This window comes from Nematostella vectensis, chromosome 13, assembly GCF_932526225.1.
Source record: "Nematostella vectensis chromosome 13, jaNemVect1.1, whole genome shotgun sequence".
Lineage (NCBI taxonomy): Eukaryota > Metazoa > Cnidaria > Anthozoa > Actiniaria > Edwardsiidae > Nematostella > Nematostella vectensis.
In genome coordinates, this window is record NC_064046.1 from 13,086,436 (window position 1) to 13,108,012 (window position 21,577).

The 21,577-nt window shown below is 40.7% G+C and overlaps 3 protein-coding genes across 4 annotated transcripts; all 3 read right to left on the minus strand.

Moving 5' to 3' along the window:
* Positions 1-2,681: 2,681 nt before the first annotated feature.
* On the minus strand, positions 2,682-5,244 carry LOC125559119 (rho family-interacting cell polarization regulator 1-like). 2 transcript variants are annotated; one of them, XM_048721097.1, is made up of 2 exons: positions 4,445-5,244; positions 2,682-3,054 (listed from the first exon to the last, which is right to left on the minus strand). In XM_048721097.1, exons 1-2 carry the CDS (start codon positions 5,242-5,244, stop codon positions 2,949-2,951), a joined length of 906 nt encoding a protein of 301 aa, XP_048577054.1. In that variant the 3' UTR covers positions 2,682-2,948. The 2 variants fall into 2 exon arrangements, with proteins under 2 accessions (XP_048577054.1, XP_048577053.1); XM_048721096.1 differs by having other exon boundaries at positions 2,682-3,065; positions 4,414-5,244.
* On the minus strand, positions 3,298-12,445 carry LOC5508031 (solute carrier family 22 member 15-like). Its single transcript, XM_048721095.1, has 10 exons — positions 12,321-12,445; positions 10,257-10,542; positions 9,782-10,010; positions 8,845-9,043; positions 8,155-8,382; positions 7,263-7,397; positions 6,904-7,001; positions 6,433-6,544; positions 6,143-6,215; positions 3,298-5,497 (listed from the first exon to the last, which is right to left on the minus strand). The coding sequence occupies exons 1-10, from the start codon at positions 12,404-12,406 to the stop codon at positions 5,270-5,272; spliced, it is 1,674 nt and encodes a 557-aa protein (XP_048577052.1). The 5' UTR covers positions 12,407-12,445; the 3' UTR covers positions 3,298-5,269.
* Positions 12,446-17,129: 4,684 nt separating this feature from the next.
* LOC116615285 (RNA-binding protein cabeza) lies at positions 17,130-21,152 on the minus strand. The gene is made up of 3 exons (XM_048720970.1): positions 20,695-21,152; positions 18,934-19,053; positions 17,130-18,110 (listed from the first exon to the last, which is right to left on the minus strand). The coding sequence occupies exons 1-3, from the start codon at positions 21,029-21,031 to the stop codon at positions 17,281-17,283; spliced, it is 1,287 nt and encodes a 428-aa protein (XP_048576927.1). The 5' UTR covers positions 21,032-21,152; the 3' UTR covers positions 17,130-17,280.
* Positions 21,153-21,577: the final 425 nt, after the last annotated feature.

The window sequence follows — 21,577 nt, forward strand, 5'->3', positions numbered from 1 at the left end:
ACGTAATTTTTTTCTAATTTAAAATAAATTTTATTACATATATATGTTTACAATTTACAAAATAATACATTACGAGGTACAAGTTACAGTTTTTACACAGAAGGCGGCTTCCCACTTTTAATATTTCTTTACAAGTTGTTGCGCTTTTTTTACTTTACTCTTTCACAGTTCATTTGCTTCTTTATATATATATATATATATATATATATTTGCTTTTTTAATATTTTTTATCCATTTTTAAATGCTTTTCTCTTTTACAGTCCATTTTTGTTTGCTTTTTCGTATTTTTGGTATTGCTTTTTTTTATTTTATTTTTCTTTTACATTTCGTTTGCGTTTTTTTTCTATATTGCTAACAAAGGCCGTCTTCAGCCACGACTCAAGGGCATTCCACCTTCTCTCAGCTTTTGGTTTATTCACAGCGTATTCAATTTTAGCTTTATAGCGTAAAATAGAGAAAACGCTCTGAAAAGTAAAATGCGTTTCTTTCACCCCTAATGTTTTAGGTGAATATTTTGCTGGGTGTATTTGGTCCACTAACTCAAAACGGTTTCAAAAGAGAAAGACATGTGGGCATTCAAACAATAGGTTCTCAAGTGTGTGGATATTATTACACTTTGGGCATTTGTCTTTTGCTTTAATATTAACTTTGTGTAGAAAGGCGTTAGTTACTAAAATATTGTGATTTATCTTAAATTGAAACAGGCGTATTTTTGCTTCCTTGGTAGTGCTGAAAGGGCGGGCGTATACCTTCTTCAAATCATTGTCTTTTATTCCATTTGCTTATATCTTGTTTTCTGCCGTCGGTTTTGCGAACTGCTCACAGATCTTTTTTTTCGTAAGCTTTGAGAAGTCTTTGAACCAGTCAGGTTAATCGAGCTGATCGCCAGACGTGCGGGCGCATTGTTTTTGCATGTTAAATTTCACAGCGTCTATAAGACCTAAATATCTAAGAAAATTGGTGTTTATCTTGGGGATTTTTTCCCTAAAACTACTGAAAGTATTTAAGCTCCCGACTCGTCCAGTTAGTCATAGCTAAAACCATACGATTTTCCCACCAGTCCTTATAGAAGACAGTGGCCCTGCCTATTTTAATCATACTATTGTTCCAAATTATCTGATGTTCCGGTGTAATATACCAATTCTGTCGTAATTCCTGCCAATATTTCAAAAGAGCGAGATAAAATTCCAAAAGGGCATATTGATTCACAGATTTGAGCTTGTATTGACATTTCAGCAAAAACATTTTCCAGACAGCCTGGTTTTCATCCATTTGCAGTTTTATCCAGCTTAAATTAATCGCTCTTTCCATATCTTCGAAGTTTATCATTGCAAGACCCCCGTCCTCTATTTTTCCTATAAGAATGGCTTTTTTTATACGCGGTGGTTTATTTTTCCATACAAAAGCGTACGTGCACTCGTCGAAAAACCTTTTTTTTATAACACCGACGTGTTATAAACTAATTAAGACAGGCGTAGAGTTTTGACAATATTTATTCGTCCTTGTATCGTGAGGCTCCTCCTTTCCCACGTGTTCAGACATTTTTTCAAGTTGTCTAGCTTATCGTAAAATTTAAGGTGGTTGCTTAACCCATTGACTCCTGGCTATTTTTGAGCTGGATTTACAAAAAACAGACTGAAAACAGATACCTCCCCCCTATTCTGAGTTTGCACCTAGTCAGCGGTATCAAAGCTTTCCAACAGTGCTTTGCGGTCCCCACATTTAATCCCTCGTCGTTGTGCTGAAGCGAGCACAAGTTGATGGTTGCTTGTATTTTTCATCAAAAATACAGCTATGAGCATATTAGGAGAGTGTTTCAGGACATCATGATGTCTTTTGGGGCATAATTGAGTGCTTTGCTTATGGATATTTGCAAGCAAAGGTGGATTTATGATGATTTTTTCTTGTTTGGCTTTGCCTGGATGAGAAAATAATTTTCTAATGAATCACCACAGCTCTCCTAAATGCTGGAACCAAATTGATTCCAAAATTGTTTACACTGCTATTCTGGGTCTGTATGACCTGGAATTGGTTCGTTTGGCTTCGGGTGAAAAGACTTATAAAAAACCATCTGACTTTGGGGAGAGGAGTGCTGACTGGCCCTCCACTCGTGATTTTTTCCCTGGATCTCCCAGAATGCTTTGCAATCCGTAAAGGCATCTTAGTGGTTTTACAAGCCTTCAAGGAGTGGACATTGTGTTTTGAGGCCATGGAAATGAACCTGGAGGATCAGAATAAATGTATCTATTTGTGTCTTGAATTGTGTTTGCTGATCTCTCTTCCTTGTGTGGTATTTTGAGCGTTTTATTGAGAGGGGTGATTCTGCTTTTCTTTCCTTGTTCGATTTGAAATTTGTCAAAGAACCTGTGCTATTATTTGGCTTAAGAGTAGTTGCCAACACCTTGGTTGGATGCATATCTTCAAGACCATTTATCCCTTAGACGGATGCCTGAATATCTTCATCTTGTTGTGTTTATTTTGCATTTATGAATTTTTTGGGTTGTGGGTACTTCCCAAAGCCGGTACAGGCCAGTTGAGGGGTCAATGTGTTAATGTGGAGTTTGTCGAAAAGTGGATGCCGAGGGCAAGAACGGGCTTTTCTGGCCATGAAACATCATGTATGTAGTCTGATGACGAAAACAATGTGTTCATCAGAGGACCAATAATGAGAATAAAGCAACTAATACTAAATGGCCTCTTCCTTTTGATTTCGCGCTTGCAAGCTCATAGAGCGACCGCCATTTTGAATTCGAATGAGTATAGATCCCAACCTCGTCCCCAGGGTCTTTTGGGTAATTTTCAATATGACTGTGACCATCTTTGGAGAAAGTATCTGAAAAGATGTATAGCTCACCGAGAGTAGCTTGGAGACGAGGCTAAATAAATTTGACTTCAAGCCAAGCGATATGAATTGATGCTTTGCGTGAAATGATGGACATTTACGCTTTCTAAGAAAACCTATTTTTTTTATCGGGCACTCTATTGGGCATTTGTCCATCAATCGGCACTGACATGCTGTGTGTGGGAGCCCTGTGTCCATCAATCGGCACTGACATGCTGTGTGTATAATAATAATAATAATAATAATAATAATAATAATAATAATAATAATAATAATAATAATCTTTATTGCCTTAGATAAATCAACATGTCTAAGTTTACAAAATGTAGGAGAAACCGATTATAAGTAAATGCGCTACATCAATTATATGTCACTATATTTAAATACAAGCCTATTGACAAAAGTATTTTTGAATCGCTCTGAGTGAACCCTAGGATAAATCACATTTCTTTTTCTGAGGTTGTATTTTTGGTCTTTTTTCTTAGGCAGGATTTTGCTCAGAGGATATTCAGGTTGATCTAAGCGAGTACGATAAATCTTCTTATCTGCCTCCTCTAGAAGTTTACGGATGTTTACAATGTTTGAAATGTATTTCCTTTTAAAGCATCTCTCTAGGAAGTTCTGTATGTTTGTGAGATCCGAGTCTGAGGCACCAAAAACGGACAAGCCATAAGTGAAATTAGGAAGGACAATAGACTTAAAGAGGTGATCGAGTTCTTCTTGACAAATTCCTTCCTTTCTTAAAGATCTTAAAATGTAAAGACACTTATTTGCCTTTGTTAACTTGGAACGCACATGTTCACTGTATTTGCCGTTAGACTGAAAGGTAATCCCTAGAATCGGTAATACCGTACATTGCGGAATGTTGTTCACTAACTCGATATTCTGATTCCACCCTTTCTTGCGGAAAACTAGCTCTTTGCATTTAGATGAATTACATACCATGCCATTGTCCTTTGTCCAAGTTAAAAACAAATCTACTAAGTCCGTGCGACATTCGCCATTGGCCCAGACAGGAATAACAATATTTGAGTCGTCAGCATATTTAAACAGAGCGGGCTGATTACATAAATTGATTTCTAAATCATTGATAAATATGTTAAAAAGATACGGGCCACTAACGCTGCCCTGCGTTGTACCTCGATTTACACATTTCCAATGACACTCAAACCCATTGTATACCACGCGCTGTTGGCGGCTAGCCAAAAAACTCAGATACCAATTAACAATAAAGGGACTTAATGGTAATTGTTTAAGCTTACATGACACATTTACGTGTTTTACGCTATCGAACGCTTTGGAAAAGTCCATCGCAAACAATCTGACGGCTTTGCATTCCGGACTATCTAGATAGCCGTAGACCGAGTGCTGCATGCATAGTAGCGCGTCTGTGCAACTCCCGCCAGTTCTATATGCAAACTGAGTGGAACTCAGAAGTTCTTCTACGGTTTCTCGCACGTGAATGTTATAAACAGCTTTTTCGAAAGCTCGGGCAATAACAGGCGTAATGTTGATTCCTCTGTACTCGGTCTTGCCCTTTGGTACATCCACTTTAGGTAGGGGGGTTACATGGGAGCCCTGTGTCCATCAATCGACACTGACATGCTGTGTGTGGGAGCCCTGTGTCCATCAATCGGCACTGACATGCTGTGTGTGGGAGCCCTGTGTCCATCAATCGACACTGACATGCTGTGTGTGGGAGCCCTGTGTCCATCAATCGACACTGACATGCTGTGTGTGGGAGCCCTGTGTCTATCAATCGGCACTGACATGCTGTGTGTGGGAGCCCTGTGTCCATCAATCGGCACTGACATGCTGTGTGTGGGATCCCTGTGTCCATCAATCGGCACTGACATGCTGTGTGTGGGAGCCCTGTGTCTATCAATCGGCACTGACATGCTGTGTGTGTGAGCCCTGTGTCCATCAATCGGCACTGACATGCTGTGTGTGGGAGCCCTGTGTCCATCAATCGACACTGACATGCTGTGTGTGGGAGCCCTGTGTCTATCAATCGGCACTGACATGCTGTGTGTGGGAGCCCTGTGTCCATCAATCGGCACTGACATGCTGTGTGTGGGAGCCCTGTGTCCATAAATCGGCACTGACATGCTGTGTGTGGGAGCCCTGTGTCTATCAATCGGCACTGACATGCTGTGTGTGGGAGCCCTGTGTCTATCAAGCAGCACTGACATGCTGTGTGTGGGAGCCCTGTGTCCATCAATCGGCACTGACATGCTGTGTGTGGGAGCCCTGTGTCCATCAATCGGCACTGACATGCTGTGTGTGGGAGCCCTGTGTCTATCAATCGGCACTGACATGCTGTGTGTGGGAGCCCTGTGTCCATCAATCGGCACTGACATGCTGTTTGTGGGAGCCCTGTGCCTATCAAGCAGCACTGACATGCTGTGTGTGGGAGCCCTGTGTCCATCAAGCAGCACTGACATACTGTGTGGGGAAGGGTTGGAGCAATTTCTCCTCGACAATGCAGCCATTTTGATCAGCCTCGAATGCATACTCGCACGGGGACTCCTCGGTCTGCTTGACGGTATCGGGCAGCGGTTTGTCCTTGGTCTCGGGAAGAGTCATGCAGAGAATGCCGCAAATTAGCGCATTCAGGGCCATGATCCCGAAAGGCATCATGGGATGGACTTTTTGCTGATGAAAAAAAAAGACAAAGATGTTCGTGGTTAACGCTCTTGTCAAGAAATAGCTGACGGTTTTTCTAATATTCAGGAGTCCAATGACATATTTCTCGTTTATCTCAAGAACTGCCAAGACTCTAGCTGTTCACCACCAAAACTGCCTCGTACCTAGGCGTCTCAAGTCTCAAGTGAGAAATATACTAGTGAGCGTAATGAGTCATGGGAAGGTTTAGCACTGGCGCAAAGGAACAAGGGAAGGGTCAACTGTCGTTCTACAGTAGTAGAACACGCTTAGTCCGGTCACGCTCGTAAGAGCCTGGGTACGAGGCATAGGCACATAAGGGCGAACTAGCTGCTTATATTAACAAGTTATGCAGTGGCTGATACATGCAGCTAGCTTCGTGCTTTAACCCATACTTACATCGTTACATGCGGGCTTGTTGCGTAGTCGAGAAGCCGGTTAACGACAACTTTTTGTCAATCGACTGTATATGGGCGAACGCTTGTAAGTTAATGTCTTTTTAGTCGTACTAAGTATGCACAATGAAATAAGCGACATAAAAGCTTACAAATGTGCGATACAAATACATAAAGGCGGACGCTTGTAACGTAATCTCGTAAAAGTATCGTAATCTCGTAAGTGTCTTTCTTGCCTTACCGAGTATACAGTGAATGGCGCAGCAAAAGAACCAATTCGTGCTGCTGAAGTAGATGTCCCCATTGCCGTGTTCCTACAGCCGCACAATAAAACATGTTATTTTCCTGTTTTCCTACACACCAACAAGAAGGCAACCTCTAGTTTTTTCTACAGCATAAGTAGCAGTTTTTCTAGTTACATGATAAAGCGATATGCTGCTAGTTCGATACCGGTAAACTGCGTCTAACAAGGTTTCTGATACCCATCATCAATTTTTAGAAAAACAAATATAAAAAAAGTATCGATGTTACCTTACGACTGTTGGGAACAACTCTGACGAGTAGACGTAGACTCCATCAAATGCAATCGTCACGAAGAACTTGGCGATCACCATGGCTGAGATTATCTTGCCAACAAGCATTGCTGTTAACAGTTTATTGAAGACATTAATCAGTTAATTTCAATTGCTATTAATCTATTGCTGTATATCTGATAAAGGAGGGCCTCGGATCGATCCTGGAATTTTGAGTTATGCCACATGTATTTGTCATCATTAAACGTTTTTAGCTGAGTCTACGGCGGCTCCCAACGATACAATGTAGAGGGCCTAGGATCGAGCGTTATATACGCCATATGTATTTCCCAATAATATCGATACTCATCTTTACTACCATCAACATATTTGCTGAGAAACGATTGCGGGCAACTATGCATTATATCGAGGGCCTAGAATCGAGCGTTAAGATACGCCATATTTATTTGTTCATATAAAATATACTTACCTTGACTGCCATCATCATATTGGCTGAGAAGTGCTGCTACGATTGCTGCCAACGCTGCAACGCACATTGAGGCTGCTATAGTTTTCTTCCTGCCAAACCTGATGCACAAAAACACACGCCGAGACCCCCGTTACATTTCTCATATTGGTCTGGGGAGGGTGTCTCTTGGGTGAAGGGTGGCTATGTCCATAATATAGCACAATATATAACACCGCTTGTCGCTATAACAATATACAGTAGTCACTAAAACATATAAGCCATGTTAGTGGGTATTAATGCCAAATTTCAGCCTGTAGTTTCTTATACGGGGATGTTTATTATATTCGTGCCTTCGTTAAAATGATATGAGTACACACTACCTGTCGAGAAGAGGAATTCCTATTGCCATGCCGATTCCCTCGAATAACGCAGACAGGAAGAAGTTGAGGTACATGTCGCCGCCAATGGTGGTGCTACTGAGGCTGATTCCGTAATATACCAGACCGCTGACCAACCTGGTAATGAGGCCGCGTGACATGGATGAGAAACAGGAATGTGTGACATGGTTGCGTGACAATGACAATAGCTAGTAATGCTGATTCCGTAGTATACCAGACCCCTGACCAACATGGTAATGAGGCCGCATGACATGGATGAGAAACATGGATGTGTGACATGGTTGCGGGACAATAGCTAGTAATGCTGATTCCGTAGTATACCAGACCACTGACCAACCTGGTAATGAGGCCGCGTGACATGGATGAGAAACAGGAATGTGTGACATGGTTGCGTGACAATAGCTAGTAATGCTGATTCCGTATTATACCAGACCACTGACCAACCTGGTAATGAGGCCGCGTGACATGGATGAGAAACAGGAATGTGTGACATGGTTGCGGGACAATAGCTAGTAATGCTGATTCTGTAATACACCACACCACTAAACAACCTAATAAGGCCACGTGACATGGATGAAAAACAGGAATGTGTGACATAAATTACAGAAATGAGTAATACGCTTGCGTGACAGCAGCTAACAGTGGTGCTGATATTTATTAACCGGGTGATAAGGAAACGTTACATGAATGTGATACAGAAATGCATAACATGGTTGCGTGGCAAATGCTAGGATTGGTGGTACTAGCTAGACAAAAGCTAGTTAGTATAGTATGCATGCGTGACAGGAATGCGTAACAGGATATGTGACATAAATGCATGACACAATGATAACGAGAATAAAATGTAATAGCGTGACATAATTGCGTGACTCACCAGCAATACCAGCTGACAAGTGTCCTGTGCGCCATGGAGCGCGAATGGAACAGATCTCTGATGTCGCCAAGCCTTTCATGTTCTATATTAAATGTGTGTTCCTCTTCAAACTCGAAGTCTTGTTTGGTGTAATTATTCCCACAGCCCTTGGCGACATCTACAAGGACTTTTTTGGCATCGTCAAACTTCCCCTTCACGAGGTACCAGCGTAGGGAATCAGGAGTGAACCTTTTAAACAAACAGTCATATGAATATATCTTGTAGAAAGGCTCAAACAGTCATTTTTTCGTATTCTGTATGAAAAAATGGTGTTTCCAATTTGCTTTGTGTGAATTGTATTTCATGTTTACGTTTAAGGCATTTTGGGAAAAGAATAGATGCATCAATTTTAAAATCACGCAGTTTAACAAGTGCTACAGGATATGATAGGAATAACCAACGGTGGATCCACACTGCTACAGCTCTATCATACGTTTAATATATCTTTCCCCCCCCCTCCCTCCACTCCAGCCTCCTTATTTGGATTCAGTAGAATGACGAAACAAGATGCGTTCCATTACCTTATAAACTACCAGGCAAAAATATTTTAATACAAAAAGCGATCGCAAAACACATCTATAAATGCTTCTCTCGTAGGAACAGTATTATCTCTACATTTCGAAAAAACCTTGATCCACCCTTGACACTAACCACCAAAAGACGAAAAAAAGAAGACCAGGCGCGCTAGTGATGATGGATAGGGTTCGCCAGCTCGGGATTAAGTATCCTAGCAACGCGAGCATGAATAGTGCCAGTATCCATGGATAAAACACGCAGAATCCCACAATGCTTCGGTGTCGTATACCAATGTATTCCATGACAAGGACAAAGCTGCAGATTGAGTAGCCACCTGTGAAAAAAAAAACAAGAGAAAGATGCCTCATCATTACGTGAAACTTTTACAACTTGAAGAACAGCCGCACATTTCACGACACTGGCCAAAACCAACTTTTAGAACTCAACAAAGAGGGGAAAAGGGTTTAAAAAATGAAATACCTAATTAAATACCTTGGCCATTCAAGCTATAAGTTTGCGCGCGCATAACCATAGAAACCTACCTCAACTACCAGAATGCAGCGCGCGCTTTTTTACCCTACTTCAAACGAAGCGCGTGCTGCATGCCGATAGTTGAGGAAGGTTCCCATGGTTACAGCGCTCGCATGCTTATAGCTGGAATGGCCTATTGTTTCATAATCAAAAATACAAAATGGTGAATTAGGTGGTGGTGATGGTGATGACAATGATGATGGAAAATGATCATTGTAGTACCAATAGCGGTGATTCCTACAGAGATGGTGGCGATGATAACGATAGTATTAAGATGGGGATTGTGATTATAATGAGGCAAGGGATAATAATTAAGAGATATATCTTTTTTTTTCGTGCTTTCGTCCTCTAATAGATGCTCAAATGACGGCACAGCGTGTCATGAACACGTGATCTATTTGTTTATACATCAATTTGAATTATGTTCTCTTGCTGACGCTAATCGTGCATGTGTCCTCTAACAACACAAGGACCCTTGACCAATCAGATCGCGCGATTTACGAGTGTCGTTGTATAATGACGTAAGGAGTGGTTGACTCACCTATACCGGCGCCTAGCAGAGCCCTGAACAGTGCAAACACCCAGTATTTGTTCGCAAATGCAGATGCCAAGCCACACAAGGACGCGAAGATTACACACGGGAAGACAACGATTTTGCGACCAAATTTGTCACCAATAATACTGCCAGCCATAGCACCAAATATCCACAGAATGAACGTGATCGAATTGGCAATTGTCGCGTACATAGACTTCGAACAAACCAGGTCCCACTAGAAGAAAGATCGAAAAGTGAATGGTTTGAAACAAGACAACATTTTAAGTGAGCCCTGAGCTCGAGTGGCGATGTATGGTTGACTTAATATGATCTCACAAAAACTGACATAGAGCATGGTAATTTTAGAGGGCGTCGCAGTACAAGGGAGGTTAAAGAAAGCAGCGATAAATACTAGGTTTATGCGCATTGTGCACATACAAGCGAGAAGTCTATAAATAAATGTGCGGAAAGAATGCAATACCTCAGTGACAATAGAGTCGAACCCTGCATCTATGGCGAATTCCCACTGATCCCGGGCCATCATACAGCGCTTTTCATAATTAGCATCCCCCGGTTTAAAGGTCCCGGTGAAGTTACACGAGCTGTTAGCTACGCATTGCCAGTGGGGTTCCGCTGTACTGAACGTCATCACCATCAGCACACAGCTGCAGAAAATTTTGGCGTAGCTGATGACCGCGAAGACGCGGAGCTGATACCAGCCAAAACTTCCCGCCTTCTCCACTGCCTGGTCGGATGTCAGAGTCATGCTGGGGTAAAAAATGAGTTGATCATGGGTATAATTTGGTGTAACATTATCCCGTTGGTACTCATGATCAGCTCTTACCATCCGGATTTAACATAGAGTTTTTGACGCTGACTCGCATGACAGGGAAATGCTATGTTGGGGTTTATTCCTGTATAAACTGCGGATGCATTGTGTAGTTCCAGAAAATATCCATACCCCTTATTGAGGGAGTCGGAGGTATGACCCCCCCACCCCACCCCTCTGGTATTTCCAACCCCCTGGAAAAAGATAAATACGTTAACTGTTAAGGAAAAAGGGCATTTCACCCTCCCTCCCCTATGGAAATTCCTGGGCGTCTGAACCCCCCCCCCCCCGGAATTTCCAATCCCCTTAATGAGGGGGTATAGATATTTTCTGGAACTACACATTGTCAGCGAGACGCTAGCCCTTCAAAGCTAGTGATGTTTTTTAGACCATGAGATGATACGAGCTGTGGCTTGCCATATTTCTTTTGTCTTGTGTCAGCAAATGCTGACCAAGACGGCCAACAGCAAAGCTACTAGGCTCACAAATAAAAAAAAAACATGTGATTGCCTTCCCATTTCTCCACACCTCATCTTCGAAGCAATAAATAAAAAGGTAAAGAAATCAAATCTCGAGGGATTATAAGAGAATGTATTGTATGTATTTTGTTGTTTATAGGTAGAGAAGCAAAGCGGGTAACTAGAGGTAAAAGGAAGAATTCATTGAAAAGTTGTTATTTTCATAAATTTGATTAATGTGATCTGCTGACCTTTCCGAAATTGCTGACCTTTGCGAAACTTTTACTTTCGAACAGAAAATTTACGGAAACAAGTCATCGGGTGCCTCTGTTTCATAACTGATCAAGGAAGAAAATATTTTGGTCAACAGGTTCTAGTTGAATAGCTTTTCCGTATTCAAAAAATGTTTGAACACTCTCAGTGATACAGCTATTGATCCTTTAGTTTCCTAAAAAAAACGTATCAGTTAAAAAGCCATAGCTTTTTGCTATGTTGCTGCAAATTGATAGCATTAAATAAATATAGACTTTTTAATTCGTTGTGTTTTTTTTTATTAAATTTTATAATTTTTAAAATCGCACTGATTTGAATAACTTTGAATACTCACTGGAGCATAAGGTATTCGAAAACCATACTTACATACCCAATCCCACATTATTGAAGGACGATGTATCCGAACAAAAAAAAACACGGTTCCTCCTTACTTCCGACCCGTTTTTTTTTAACTTGCCGGCGCTTTACGATTTATTTTTGATTTTTGCTTAATATAGCTTCTAAATGTGTATATTTTTCGGTTGAGTGCACCAACAGAACTCTGTTGTACGATTTTGCTGATTTTTTTCCCGACTTATTGCAGTCTTAACTGTTCTTGTGAGTTGTGTGGTATTCCTCTTGTATAATATGGAAACGGAGGGAAGGGGGTACAGGGGTAGCTTGAAAGCAATTCTGCTATCATAAATAAACAATTGAACATTTGTACATCCTTTACGCATTTTCAGTCCTGAAGTGCAAATTAATTAAGCATCAATGTTGTGTATATTTTATACATATGGCCAAAAAGTTAAATGGAGTTCTCTGTCACTTTTTATGATACCTCAGCGTTCTCCCGTTTGGCAATTTGACTACATTTACCTCAAGCGAAGGAGAGAACAGATAACAACGGTGCAAGCTAAATAATCATTATGTGGTTATCATTAAGTGGACAACTGAATATTGTAATAAATAGTTTCGTCATTGTTATTGTTTGAACAAGACATACCTGTTTTCCTTGCCTGCTCTATAGGGGCTTAATTCCCCCAGCTCCATTTGCTTCTCCGGCATTTTTGGTAAATAAGGAGGATGCATGCAAATGATCAATATACCGTTTTGATTGGTTCGTCTGACAGAGAGCCCCAATTTGCGCACAAACCAAAGAAATCGAACAATACTAGTGTGAGGGTAAGGGTATAAAAACAGGAAAAGAGGTCAGTGTAGTCTCTCAAGATGTTATTTGTTTTTAAACATACTTGGCTCCTCAACCAACTGAATAAGTATACAATTATGCCAAAACTTTTGGATAAGAACTTGCGTTTTCTTGGAAGACCTTAAATATCGAATTTAACCCTTTTGCAGACAAGTTGGCTCGAGGGATGAGAATCTTTATTTAATGACAAAAACATACTTCCATACTACCTATGATTTCTTGTCAGTCTCGATCTGTTGTTGATGGCCCTATTTTCACGTGCCATTTGGGTACATGTCAATTTTAGCGCCAAAAGCAGGCGCGTCGTAGCAAACACAAATATTTGGGGATTGCCTCGTCCCCAGGCTACTCCCTTGCTGTCAGCTCCATGATGCTCTGCGCGCAGACTCACACTTTCCAAGATGGTGGACGCTTCATGCTGACTTTTTTAGAAAGGGCCAGTAACGTCGTAGCCATGTAGAGCGTGATAGGCCCGCCGAGAAGCAAAGGGACGAGGCTAGCTTGGGAAGACGTTGGAGGAGGATGGAGTGGGGGGGGGGGGGGGGGGCTTGGGGGGTGGTGTTTGTTTTCGCAGGAACAATTATAATAATTTTGACAATCCTTCGATAAGAAATGATCGCGACTAGCTGGTAAGCCCAGGCTAAAAAAGTGTTTTGTTTTAATATTTTTAATATAGTTCTGATAAAGTTTTGGTTATTAAAAAAAAGATCTAGAATCTAAAGAATCTGCTGTATCAGAAATGTGGAAAAAAATGTCATGATTGACAGGTTAAGGTGTTAGTTGGATTATGTCATGATTGACAGTTTAAGGTGTTAGTTGGATTATGTCATGATTGACAGGTTAAGGTGTTAGTTTGATTATGTCATGATTGACAGGTTAAGGTGTTAGTTGGATTATGTCATGATTGACAGGTTAAGGTGTTAGTTGGATTATGTCATGATTGACAGGTTAATGTGTTAGTTGGATTATGTCATGATTGACAGGTTAAGGTGTTAATTGGATTATGTCATGATTGACAGGTTAAGGTGTTAGTTGGATTATGTCATGATTGACAGGTTAATGTGTTAGTTGGATTATGTCATGATTGACAGGTTAAGGTGTTAGTTGGATTATGTCATGATTGAAAGGTTAAGGTGTAAGTTTGATTATGTCATGATTGACAGGTTAATGTGTTAGTTGGATTATGTCATGATTGACAGGTTAAGGTGTTAATTGGATTATGTCATGATTGACAGGTTAATGTGTTAGTTGGATTATGTCGAAGCTCATATTTCTTTTTTAAGGCGATTGAAGGAAAAAAAAAGAAAAAAAAACTAGTGGAAATAAATCAGCAGTGAAAAAGGATCGTAAAAGCACGAATTCTAAATATTTGATATATTTTTTAAAAGTATTTCACTAATGCAGAACAGGAAATATGGATATTCCTTGGTGTTACGGAGAGCTTTGTTTTTGGTGCTCAAGGCCTTTGTTCTCTATTTCATTGTCTCGTTCTAAGGTCTTTGTTTTTGGCTTTTGTTCTATTGTGTTTTTGGTGCTGGTGCTCCGTAACACCAAGAAACAATACACCAAGAACACCAAGAAATATTTTATCTTAAAAGACCAGGCAGTGGTCTGAGTTCGTCGAGATTTCTCGGAAAAATGAAGTTTGGGCGCCCTAGCTCAAAATTAAACTGGTAATAAGTATGGGTGACCTCAGTATCTTGTGAAAGTTTGAAGCAATTTGGATAAATATTTTTGGCGATAGAAGCCGAAAAGTAATTTTTCGTCTCCCGCACCCGGATTTGAGACAATTTCGTGGTTGTTAGAAAAAGGTGCCCTATTTTCCAAGATTTCATCTAATTTGTTGTACACCGTATCGATTTTTGCGAGAATAGCAACCTTTACCTGGCTTTCCGCCTTGGTATCGAGTTCATCAGCTTGGCGCTGTAACGCATTTAACAGCGAGATACCTCTTTTCATCCTCGCGCACCCGTTTTGCTCTTCTTTTAGAGAAACCAATTGAGAATTGTGTGATTTCCATTTTTAATAAATCCCAAAACAATGTTTTATTGGCGGAATGGTCGGAAAAAGGAGGATGATTGATGCAACATTTATCAACCATATTAGCCAGGTGTTCAGACATAGAATCAAATCAAGTCGACATTTTATGGACTGATTCATCCTCGGGGTCCCAGGGCGTAGCGGAGATCGGGCACACAGGTAGCGCGGCGCGAGCGCGCTCCATGTGATAAGCATGATTAGATTCTCCAAGTGTACTCTCTCTTATTCGGATTTTTCTGGCGCTAAATATCAATCAAATTAAACTGACCCATCAATTTATTAAAACGCTCGATTACTTTCACCTTGTTCTGAACCGGTTAACCTCCTTCTTTATCTAAAGTGGTTAACGCGCAATTAAAATCTCCTAACAGAAAAACCTGTTTTTTTTTAGCACCTCTGTGAAGCTGTTGTCTTTGCTCGTGGTAAATTAACATTTCCAAAAGTGCACTTATCTTCATTTATTTTTGTTTGGATAACGATGAAGCGATGGGTTGCGCGCTCAATGCTAACATCAAGCTTTGGGTTGAAAAGAACCGCGACGCCTTTACATGCGCTATTGTTTTGGGTGTGACTGAAGAACGCATTACCTCCCCCCCCCTCCCCAGCATTCTGCAGACCAAGTGTTTTCAATTGCTATTGTGCTGAACGTCTTCTGAATAAATGCAATATCCATATTTTGCTGATGCAGCCATCTGAAAATCTTTCTTTCGTTTGATTGCTATGTTTTAGCCTCTGACGTTAAGAGTAACACATTTTAGATGCAATTGCTTGTTAGCGTTGAATTCCGTTATGCGCCATGAATCCCAATGCAAATTTGGGAAAAGATAGTGATGCACTTAAGTGTGGCTTCTGTACAAGATGAGATAGATACACAAAAAATACAAACAAGAACGAACAACATCAAAGTAAACGATTTACGAGGACCCCAAAATACCCGCGTTGGGTAAAATTAATAGAGTGACGGCTACCCGTAATTTATGGACTGTCGAGCCAATAGTGAATTACTATAGCTCCGTATATCAACTAAAATATTTGGGCGGTACAAATGTTTTCTTGATAAAACTTGCATTTTTTTAAGTCATTGGACGGAACACGTCCAATGACTTATCTGGAAATGGTCACTTGTCCGTTTCTCCTTGCGTCCAGCAGTTTATCTGACTGTAATTTTCTGCGTCTTACGGTTTCTTTCGGCACATCAGCGGAGATGCCGAGTTTGGACTTCTTGGGAATTTCTTTAACTCGTGAAAATACCAATTTACGTTCTTGGTATCTAAAAAAACGTGCGATTATTGGCAGAAACGTAGGTTCTCGCGTATTTGATATACTTCAGCATAGAGTAACTTGTTCTCATTCTGCGCGGCGCGTCTCATGGACAACTTCTGCATCTTTAAACTTGATTTTTATATCGTTTAATTCCTTTTTAAAGAATGGAATTTTTCATTTCTTTTCTTTGGCTTCTCGCTTCGGTTGCTTCAGATTCTAGTTTGGTCTTACGACCTTCTATATTAATTACTTTCGCATCTATGTTGTCTATTTTCGTTTCCAAACTTGTCAATTTCTCCAACACAAGATCTAACTTCTTGCTCACACTCCCATCTCTAGCGCTTTAATGATCTCGTCCCCTACAGGACTTTGGTAAGTGTGAACGGAGGTCCTACTTGGATTTGCTCTGGCGACCAAAGCCGCGAAAATGCCAGACACCGAGAATACCTGAAACATAGCTTAAAAAATCGACTCCCGTATTAGCTTTCCCCTCTGGGGAGGTAGTGGGACTTTTAGAATCGTCTCATGTCGCTCTTTCTCTATTCTTTCGCTTCAATGTACTTGAATTTTCCGCCATACACTTACACGGAGCTCTCAAACACACGTCTAGACCCGAAGTATGCTCTCCCCCAGGTTATAGGTAATGATCTGTTACGATTTTATGGAAATCTGGCTTGAAAATGGCGTTTGCAATCCCCCCCCCCATACACACACACGCGAGAGCAAAAGGTCCACTTCGAAGTCACAATAAAACTACAAAATAAACGCAAGAAAGCTCTGTTAGTAATAAAGTGAACGAAGCCCCTTTCCCAATCATGTTTCAGAAAGGTTCAATAAATTATATACCTTTGTGCAGTTCTAGACATTTTTCTAATGAAATTATTTATTTAAGTTATATAATATGAGATGTAGCGATTGGTACCTTGAAATTTCGAAAGTTTCGCAAAGTCTCGGAATCTCGGAATTTACGCACGTCTCGAAGTCTCGTTTTTTTTCTACACGGTCTCGGATTTTTGAACGCGATCTTGGAGTCTTTTATTTTGTTAAACGAGATCTGTTTTATGCTGTTGCCATGCTACGGGTTTCCCATTCTTTTTCGGGTCTAGAGTAGAGCCTTTCCGCTCTAAACAGTAACTTTAGCTACTGTAGCAAGATTGTATTTTAGCTCTACTTCCTTTTTCAACTTTTTTGAAAAAGAAAGTAGTAAATACTTGCTTGGTATGTTTATGACATACCAAGCAAGTTATCGGATTTTTATCCGGTTTTTCATCTGAAACTCACTAAAGAAAGAAGCCAGTTTCAGAGTTTGTTCTCCTTTTAATTCTCCATTAATATACAATACTTCAAACATAAAAGCTGTTTTTATCTGTAATAGGGGGGGGGACGTTATGGGTCATGTCTGGGGATGATTATATGAAAGATAAATTGCCAGTTATACGTCCCCCGGCTCTCATCACCCAAAGTATGTGATAATAACTTTTCCATCACCACAATTGACGCCTGGAGCGGCAGAAAATCCAGATGGTTTGTAGGACCCTCCCCCTCCTGCTATACCACCAACAGTCTTTGCAAACACTCCTCCTCCTGAGTACCCACCCCCTCCCCCAGGGTAATTACCCCCACCTCCCCCTCCCCCTCCAAATCCTCCATCTCCACCATGGTTAAAGCCATCCCCTCCTAAGAGATCCAAATTTCTGGATTTCCCTCCCTGGTCGCATTGCTCTTGATGTCTCGTACCATCACAGTTTGGTGTTGTACAACACATTCCATTTTCAAGGAGCCCACCCCCACCCCCTGCTTTTGTTGATTCATTCCCTGAAACCACCTTTCCCCCTTTCCCCCATTGACCGCCATACCAGCTCCCCCCTGGTGTAGTCTGGCCGCCATCTCCAGATTGCTGCGACAAGTACCCAGCCCCGCCTCCCCCACCCCCTGCCACAGCAATGATGGTTCTGTTGGCAAACAAGACAAAACTCCCTCCTCCACCGCCTGCACCACCAGTACTACTACTAAGACCTCTTTGGCCAACACTTATTTCAAGATGATTTCCAGCTTCCAGATGATAAAAGCCATAGACCTTTGCCCCAGGCCCCCCGTTTGTAGTTGAGTCACCACCACAGGCACCCCAGATTTCCATATGGTATCTCCCTGTGTGAGGAACACTCCAAATTTGCCTGCCACTTGCAAGTGTTACTATGTTTAACATTGTATCTTTGTATTGATCTGTGTTGTCTGGTCCATTTTTCCCTTTTCCATTCAGTGTTGTAAATACATAGTAGATAGCTGAAAATTATGAATAGACAATGTTATAAGTTAGAGTGCATTCAGACCACATATGATTAGGGGCCGACAGGGGCTTATAAGTATGGGCCCCTGGGGCCGACCATTTGACTTTTGAGGGGGGGGGGGGGGAGGTGGATAAATTTGGGTGCGCAGGATGTTTTTTTTTTTTTTTTTTTGGGGGGGGGGGGGGGGTCAGTACGCAGCTCTTACAAGCTCCAATTTGATTGGGCAAATGAACAATATCTGCACCTCGACACAAAGAACGAGTAGAATATAGACAAAAGAACTCCTTTTTAGAACAAAGATAATAGGAGACTGCGTACTTACTCTTTTTTTTATCAAAGCATTTAGCGTGCAAGAAATTTTTTCACCGATGCAGGATATTTTTTTTTCGGCCACCAATTGGTGCAGGAAATTTTTTTGGGCCATTCGGGCCGTGCAGGATATGTTTTCTTAAAATCATCTACCGCCTCCTCAAAAGTCAAATGGTCGGCCCCTTACAAAGATCATGTCATTAGCTCTGCACAAAGCAGAAGAACCACGAACCGGAGTTGGACCGGAGTGAGGGGAAAAATAGCAAAATCCTTATGAATCCCGTTTAAGATGGATCTAAACAATTTTATGACAACAACTTCAAGAAATGACTTTATTACAGATATATCCAGTAAAAAATTACAGAGGTATTCGGTACAAAAAATAATTCGTCTGGTTCTCCCGTGGCTTGACACTAAAAGGGGTTTGAACCAATTTTTCCGCCCCCTCCGTGCGATGTAAAGGTCGAGGCAAACAATTTACCGATGTTTACATAGTTTTCTTTACTCACGTTTTCTCTGTTGGCAATAATCTCCACTGTATTCTGGAGTACAAACGCATCCTGTCCCTCCCATTGAGTTGTCATATTTACACAATCCGCCATTTAGACACGTAATGCGCGAACATTCCTGATAAATCAACAGTGAAACATGTTTAGGGTAATTATAATTTTTCAGAGATTTATTAGGTCTCGAAATATTGGAGGAGGGGGGAGGGCAGTAGAGAAACAGAAAAGAAAATCTAGAGGTCATTGGCATGCCCCTACTGTTGAAAAAATCCGATTTTTCCCGGCAACTCGCTCTCCTTTTTTTCCTCACTGAAAACCCAACTTTTTCCATGAAAAACTAGGATTTTCTTGAGTTTTTGGGGGCACGCAGTCGCGTACATCGTACCTGGCCGCTAAAAAGTCGCTCCGTTTTTTTTTATTTAGCACTTTGTCATCTCTGACTCACGGGCGTTGCTCCAAATACATTCATATTGAAAAATAAAGTTAACAATTGGTTTTTAATTCGTATTCCTATTTAAAATAAATTCTCTATCATCGTACTTTGTAACGATGTCATTATTTCAAAGCACTATCCATTATTTTTTTTGCTTCCCAAACAAATCTAACTATTTCTTTTTTGGTTGCACACTCCTGTTTCAAACTAATCACCTTCAAAATGCTATGGCAGAAAGCATCGCTTTTAGATTCTGTTTTGTTGCGGATTGAAAAACCCTATACTATATGTTCCCTCAATTCATCATATGCCGGGCATTTTATCATAAAGTGTTCCTAGTCCTCGACTTCGACCAATGGGTCGCGTACAATCATCCTTTTCCCCTGTAATGACTGCTTGCCCCCCCCCCCCCCCCCAGAAAATCCTGGTTATTCCTCTCAGTCCATACTACAGCTGATGCTTATGCAAAAGCCATTAATGACTGTAGATTTCTACCTAATAAAACATCTCACATATATGTTTGTGCGTAAGGATAATATATGAAAATAATGATAAGATTTGATATGTATACTTTTTTTTTTATTAGAACGTCTAATTTTCAGTTGAGGCTGAGCCGTTCTTATTTTTGGGACAATCTAAGGCTGTATATGTTCTTAACGATGTTCTTAAATTTTAGTCTATATAAGAATATAAAACCCGCAATGAATTATTGGAAAGAGAATAACACAATGATCAATAGCAATAATAAGGTTGTTACTATGAGCACAATTTCATTCTTCATTTTAATTTAAAAGAACGCATCAGGACTAAAAAAGAAAATCTGCTATCTGAGCCTCGGCATGTTCTGAGCATGTTCTTCAAATTTGGTGAAATCTCAGGCTGGACGTTATTATAAAAAAGGTTCTTATAAAAAAAGAGTGTAATCAGGATGAGTGTATAACATGTTATTGTGTTAGCGTTTCTCGGCGTACTGGTACGCAAAATTGTTTTTTTTTTTACAAGAAATCACTTCTTTGGGCGCTAAATCTATAGGATTTCCGTTATATGAAAGTCCCACGCACTACTTTTTCCTACTTCATGAGATATCTGCATGGCCTGAAAGTTTTGCTTTTTCATGGTGCCAAGCTGTGTTTCTCGTTACTCCGCCTCGAGTTGCGGAAGTGTGTGTTATTTTAAGCAATACAGTTATTTTGAGTATTCTAGCGTTCCAGAGCAAGTCGCGTTCATCAGGTTCATGGTAACGGTGTGTCATATATAGGATATTGAATTCACACTAACGAGTACAATTATCATCTAATTACTGTTAAACTTTTATCTTAGCGCATCTCTCACCTCCAGATCAGCAAATTGGTAAAATGAACATCCAGGCCTATCAGTAAGGTTGGTGTCGCTACCGTCGCCATTTTTAACTCCGATCGTGTGAAGAAGGCACCCAGGAAAGGGCATCTCATTGCTTTTTTCGCAGAACGTTACGGCTAAACACTTGTTGTCCTTGAGACAAACCTGTGCGCAATCTAAGGCTGAGTGCAACCTTGCAACCTGATGAGATATTCCCGCAACAAAGTACTTATCCTTGAACGTGTAAATGGCCCCCTTGAATGATCTTTGCTCCGCTATGACGCGCGAAACAACTTGAAGTAACAAAACCACTGCCATTAGAAAATGCATAACTTCAATACAATGTCGTGATCTGTATTATTTGAAAAAAGGGTTCGGTTTTGGTTCTGTTATGATGAATGCAGGTTTTGTTCTTTGAAAGATTGAATTTCCTGTCAAATATGTACCTTACCCAGGACTTAACCGGGGATATGGAAACGATTTTATTGACACTGAAAAGAGGTCGAATGCGCGAAAGTAAACAAGTTTGGCCCGCGGTGCTCTTTTTCCCATTTGTTGCTCACGAATCGCATTAACGGGTGACATGCGGACAGGTAGATGCTAAAATAATTGCTAAAATTACAGACAGGGTTTTTAAGCTTTTAGTTATTGCTTAACGACACGTCGCTTAACGACGCGCGCTATGACTTCCCACCACATATATTTTCCTTCTAGTGCGAGCACGAGCTGTCCTGATATGTCACAGTTGTGCGGCCTTGTTTAACTTCAAGTTGAGATAATGTTTACAAAATATGAAAAAAAGAGGTAAATGTGACTTATTTAGTTTAAGCTTGCTTACAGGCGATAAGTTGACACATTGTACTTTTTGGGAACGCG

Excerpts from the sequence above, each read along its gene's own strand:
- LOC125559119 (XM_048721096.1), bottom strand. The coding sequence starts at position 5,244 with ATGTCAGTGCTGCTTGATAGGCACAGGGCTCCCACAAACAGCATGTCA. Across the intron at positions 3,066-4,413 it reads TTGATGGACACAGGGCTCCC|ACACACAGCATGTCAGTGCC; the intron begins ATGTAACCCCCC and ends TATTATTATTAT.
- LOC5508031 (XM_048721095.1), bottom strand. The coding sequence starts at position 12,406 with ATGCATCCTCCTTATTTACCAAAAATGCCGGAGAAGCAAATGGAGCTG. Across the intron at positions 8,383-8,844 it reads CTTTTTTTCGTCTTTTGGTG|GTTCACTCCTGATTCCCTAC; the intron begins GTTAGTGTCAAG and ends TTTGTTTAAAAG. Across the intron at positions 6,545-6,903 it reads ATATGATGATGGCAGTCAAG|CAATGCTTGTTGGCAAGATA; the intron begins GTAAGTATATTT and ends AACTGTTAACAG.
- LOC116615285 (XM_048720970.1), bottom strand. The coding sequence starts at position 21,031 with ATGCATTTTCTAATGGCAGTGGTTTTGTTACTTCAAGTTGTTTCGCGC. Across the intron at positions 19,054-20,694 it reads CCAATTTGCTGATCTGGAGG|AGGAATGTTCGCGCATTACG; the intron begins TGAGAGATGCGC and ends TGTTGATTTATC. Across the intron at positions 18,111-18,933 it reads TTATTGCCAACAGAGAAAAC|CTATCTACTATGTATTTACA; the intron begins GTGAGTAAAGAA and ends CATAATTTTCAG.